Source organism: Neomonachus schauinslandi, chromosome 14 (assembly GCF_002201575.2).
Source record: "Neomonachus schauinslandi chromosome 14, ASM220157v2, whole genome shotgun sequence".
NCBI lineage: Eukaryota > Metazoa > Chordata > Mammalia > Carnivora > Phocidae > Neomonachus > Neomonachus schauinslandi.
The window spans coordinates 64,009,201-64,014,358 of NC_058416.1; the positions used below are offsets into that span (position 1 = coordinate 64,009,201).

The 5,158-nt window shown below is 52.9% G+C and overlaps 1 protein-coding gene across 1 annotated transcript in view; it reads right to left on the bottom strand.

Annotated features, from left to right (window-relative positions):
- The window catches only part of GSC2 (goosecoid homeobox 2), a 3,171-nt gene extending 1,315 nt beyond the window's left edge, over positions 1-1,856 (bottom strand). Inside the window, exons 1-2 of the mRNA XM_044921028.1 lie at positions 1,824-1,856; positions 1,639-1,769 (exon numbers count right to left, since the gene is read on the bottom strand). Coding sequence (XP_044776963.1) covers positions 1,639-1,769; positions 1,824-1,856 — 164 coding nt within the window. The remainder of the gene's footprint in view (positions 1-1,638; positions 1,770-1,823) is intronic.
- Between the last annotated feature and the right edge of the window lie 3,302 nt (positions 1,857-5,158).

Sequence of the window (5,158 nt, forward strand, 5' to 3'; positions counted from 1 at the left end):
GGCCGCCCGGGGCCCCTGCGGCTCGCCGCGCCCCCCGCCGCCGCCATGCCCGCCCGGCCCCTCCGCCGCCGCCGCCGCCGCCGCGGGAATATATACGTCGGGGGGAGCGCGCTGTAATCCCCGGGCCGAGCGCCGAGTCCACGCGGGCTAATCCCGCTGCGCCGGGCAGAGGCGCGCTAATCCCCAACTGCGGCGGCGGGAAATCCTGCTCCGCATCGGCGTGCGGGGGGCTCCGCGGGGCCGCGGGGAGGAGGCCGGTAGGAAGCCCTCCGCCCCGCGTTGCTCTTCCTGTCCCCGAAGGGCTGGCAGAACTCGCGGGCAGGGAGATGCCACCGGGAGGGCGCGGAGGGCCGCCTCCCCCTGACCACCGGGCCTGGAAGTCCTCACCCTACTTTTGGGGCAGTGGCCGGAGGCCACCCCGACCTTGCAGCCCCCTGGTTGCCCTGGCGCCTCCCGGCCCAGCCCCTGGGTACCTCCTCCTGTAGCCACCGCAACCAGGGCTGGCTCCTCGTCACCTTGGGGCCCTACAGAGGTGAATGGGCAAGTCTGGAGAAAGCCACCCAAACTGCCCATCTCTTGGCCCCCAAACTGCTGGGCTCCGACCTCAAATGGGACCCAACTCCATTGGCAACCCCACGATCGCACCGCTCTTTGGCCACAAACCTCCCACCCGTTTCAGAGCCGGGATCTCAGCCTCCTGGAGGAAATGGCAGGAGCAGGAAGTTTTCTCTGCTCATCACCAAACCTGAAACCCCATTGTCTCATGATCCCAAGTCTCTATCTTCTCTATTGGGTCAGGGGAGCCTTCCAGCCTTCCAAGGCCTCACCCCAGAGCTCTGGAGCGACCCCTCCTCCTGCTTCCTATATGTCCCAGAATCCCCTCCAAAAAAACGTGAAACACTCTTGCTGTACCCTCAGGATAGCCATGCTTCTCAAGAGCTGACTTGTGTAGGCTCTCCACCTCCTTATTCTTCAGGCCAGTCCGACTGTCTACACTCTCCCCACCCAGGTCCCACTGCCCAACATTGCTGATGACCTGTAGTTTACCAAATTTGTGAAGACTGTTCATTCTTAAGCAAGTAGCACTGAACAGCCAGTCAGACACTTCAGTTTAAGACCCTCTTCTCTGGACCTCTGAAAAGGATATCCTTGGCTCACAGGAAAGAGCAACAGACTGTCTGGCTTATATCCCAGCCGTCACTTTCTGGCCGTGGGACCTTCCATAGGTTCCCTCAGCCCCTTGTGCCTTGGTTTCCCAATCTGTAACATAATAATAGCAACCTAACTCAAGAGGACTCAACCGGTTACTATACATGAGGCGTTAGAACTGGGCTGGGCATGTGGGAGCTCCATGCATGGCAGGTGCCATTGAAAGGCAGCACACTCACATTCCTCCCCTTCTCCTCCCACCTCACACACCCTTGTTCAGACCCCTTTGCTGACTCCATTCTGGTATCAGTGAGGAGAATTTGGACTTCAGGTGACAGAACCTCCCAACTCAACCCCTGTCGCAAAAGTCTTAATAAAAGTGCCCGGGACTTAATCTGAATGCTTAGTGAAGGAACCATTACTTCTGTGAGTGGCTCTGCCGCTCCCAGCCTGCCTCATGGTTGCAAGATGGCTGCCACAGCCCCATACCTCCATCTCTTCCCATGTGTCCCTTTGAATGACTGTGGAAACCTCTTCCAGCACAGAACCTCATAGAACCGCGTGCTCGCCATTAGATCAGAGAGGCACACGGGGATTGACTGCCAATCAAAGTGGGAGTTCTGCCAGGATAGGGGCAAAAGAGTTGGTGGTCAGGAAGATTGTGCCCTCCTCACCCCAGCTATGGCAGGTTCTTCATCCGTCCCCATTCCCACCCTGGGTCAGTGACCTCCTGCAGCCTTGAAGCTTCAGACACCTTTATTGTGACAATGACTCCCAAATGGATACCTCTGGTCTGACCTCTCTCTCTGTTCCAGGCTGGTATCTCCCAAGTGCCTGCTCCACGTCTCCATTTGGATCACCTATAAACTCTCCCAGCCACCACGCTCCGGCTGGATTTAAGATCCTCTCAAAATCTGTTCTTGCTTGGTATTCCCCACCTTGATAAATGGGTCACCTACCTGCCTATCCGCCTGGGTAAATGCACCATCTCTTTACCTGTCTACCTCTGCATACGCCCATCTCTTCACCAGTCCACCATGGGGAAGAGTGGCCCACTCTGGAGTTTTCCAAACATGTCAGGAAATTCCCTGACCCTTCTCCCTTCAAGAGGTGGCATCTAATTCCTTTTGCCTTAGAACATGAGGGCTGGCCTAATGACTGACTTCTAACCTCTAGAATGGAGCAGAAGTGACACTGATTTATTTATTTATTTATTTATTTATTTATTTATTTATTTATTTAAGAGAGAAGCATGAGCAGGGGAGGGGAGGGGCAGAGGGAGAGGGAGAGAGAGAATCTCAAGCAGACTCCCGGCAGCTGAGCGCAGAGCCTGATGCTGGGCTCAGTCTCACGACCCTGAGATCATGACCTGAGCCCACATCAAGAGTTGGACGCCCAACCAAATGAGCCGCCCCGGCGCCCCAAGTGACACTGATTTTTGAAGCCAACTCAGACAGCTAGGTGATACAGCTCCTCTCTCTCTTACTCATCTTGGGATGCTTGCTCTTCGAGCCGGCCACCAGGCTGCGAGGAGCCACCAGCAGCCCCAGGAAGAGGCACGTGCAGAGGTGTTCCAGCCAGCAGCTTCAGCTGAAGGGCCAGCCAACAGGCAGCATGGAGCATCATGAGTGAGTGAGGAAGCCTTCGGGTGGCTTCTGTCCCAGCTGTCATCAACGGCAACCACACGAGAGACCAAACTGGCAACTGTGAGAGGTAACAATAGAGGTGATTTGTTTGAGGTGGTTTGTTACGTGGCTCTAGATACCCACGTGGGGTCAGGTACCGGAAGGGGATGCTGCTGGTACAAGCCCTAAGTCACGTGGCTTTGGCTTTGGGACTGGACAGCGAGCGGAAGCTGGAAGGACCCTGCAGAGACTGCCAGCGGGGGCTTAGAGGGAAGTGAGAAAAGTCTTATTAGAAGATGGAAGAAAGGAGACCCTTGGTGTGGCTTTGCAAGAAGCTTAGCTACATTGTCACCAGTAGTAGGACCTGAAATAAGATGCTTCCCCTGTGAGTAAGATGATCCAGCTGAGGAGATGCCCTGCGGGGCCGTTGAAGGAGCTGCCTGGCTTCTTTCAGCCTCCTACAGTGAAGAGAGGGGAAAGACTGACCTGAAAGAAGGAGACGTTCATGCACAGAAACCAGCGGACGAAGTTAACAAACAGACACCTGCTGTACGAACAAGCAGTTCTGGTCCTGGGAGCTGCCCTAGACAAATGAAAACTTCTATGCTCACAAAATGCTGCCCCTGCATGTTTAGAGAAGTTCTATTAATCATCGCCAAAGCTTGGAAGCAACCCGGATGCCCATCAGCTGGGGGGCAGACGCATGCCACGGTCTGCCACCCCAGGGAGGAGCCAGTGACACACGCCGCAGCGCAGAGCCATCTCAGAAGATGGGACCGAGTGAAAGCAGTCGGTCTCAGAAGGCTCCGTGTGAAGCCATTTATGTGACACTTTGGAAATGGCAACAGATCTGGGGAACAGATCAGTGGTTGGGGTGGGGGAGGAGCAGGAAGGAGTTTTTTGGGGAGCACCTGAGGGAGGGGGAGTGAAGGGGGAAGTGCTAAGGGGGAGGCTGGTTCCTCTCCAGCCCAGAGCGGTCTGGGGCCACCTTCATAAGGTCAGGGTGCACAGCCTCTTTTACCGGGGTGGCTCCCATTCAGCCAATGCTCCAGAGAAAGGGTCAGCTGCAAGTCACCAGCTCACACTGGGGACGCTTACCCCAGCCCTGCCACACTCAGCCCCACATGAAGTTCATTGCTTTCAGATCCCCAGGATTCTGGTTGGGCACAATTTCTGGACATACCTAGGAAAAGAAAGCTAGTGGGGATGGGCTGTGGCCCCTGTTGCTTAAGTTGGTCCCGAGCATGTAACCAGGCACCATCTGATCCCTCTTCCCCACCTTTTCTAGATCCCCCTCTCCTAGCACTATATATATCGTTCATGGTACAGCTGGATCCCTCCCCAATGTGAAGGAGACTTCAGTAGATGAGGTCTGGGCCTGAGAACTGGCTGGAAATTGGGCAAGGGATTGTAACAGTCCCTTGGGTTCAGTGATCTCAGCCTTTTGCTCTTTTACTATTTGTATTTATTTTTTTAATGTGGTAAAATGTTCCTAGCATAGAATTTACCATTGTAATCATTTTTAGGTGCACAATTCTGTGGCATTAAGTATATTCACAATGTTGTGTAACCATCATCACTGTCATTTCTGGCTCTTTCCATCAGCCCAAACAGAAACTCTATACTCATTAAACAATAATTCCCCATTCCCTCCTACTCCCAGGGCCTGCCAACTAAGGATTAGTTGGTTAGCTGAGTTCCACTGAATGGATATACCACATTTTAAAATCTGTTCATCTGTAGGTGGGTATTTGGGTTGCTTCCACCTTCTATTTTATTTTATTTATTTATTTATTTTTTAAAGATTTTATTTATTTATTTGAGAGAGAGAGAATGAGAGGGGGGAGGGTCAGAGGGAGAAGCAGACTCCCCGCCGAGCAGGGAGCCCGATGCGGGACTCGATCCAGGGACTCCAGGATCATGACCTGAGCCGAAGGCAGTCGCTTAACCAACTGAGCCACCCAGGCGCCCTCCACCTTCTATTTTAAATACTCTTGCTGTGACTGTGGATATACAAGTATCTGCTTGAGTCCCCACCTTCAATTCTTTTGGGTATATACCTAGAAGTGGAATTGCTGAATCATATGGTAATTCTGTTTAACTTTTTAAGAAACTACTAAATTGTTTTTCACAATAGCAACACCATCTTCCATCCCCACCAGCAAAGCACAGGAGTTCCAATTTCTCCACTTCTTTGCTAGCATTTGTTATTTCCTGTTTTGTTTTTTTTTTTGTTTGTTTTTTTTTTAAGATTTTATTTATTTATTTGACAGAGAGAGAATGAGAGAGAGAGAGCACATGAGAGTGGAGAGGGTCAGAGGGAGAAGCAGACTCCCTGCCGAGCAGGGAGCCCGATGCGGGACTCGATCCAGGGACTCCAGGAT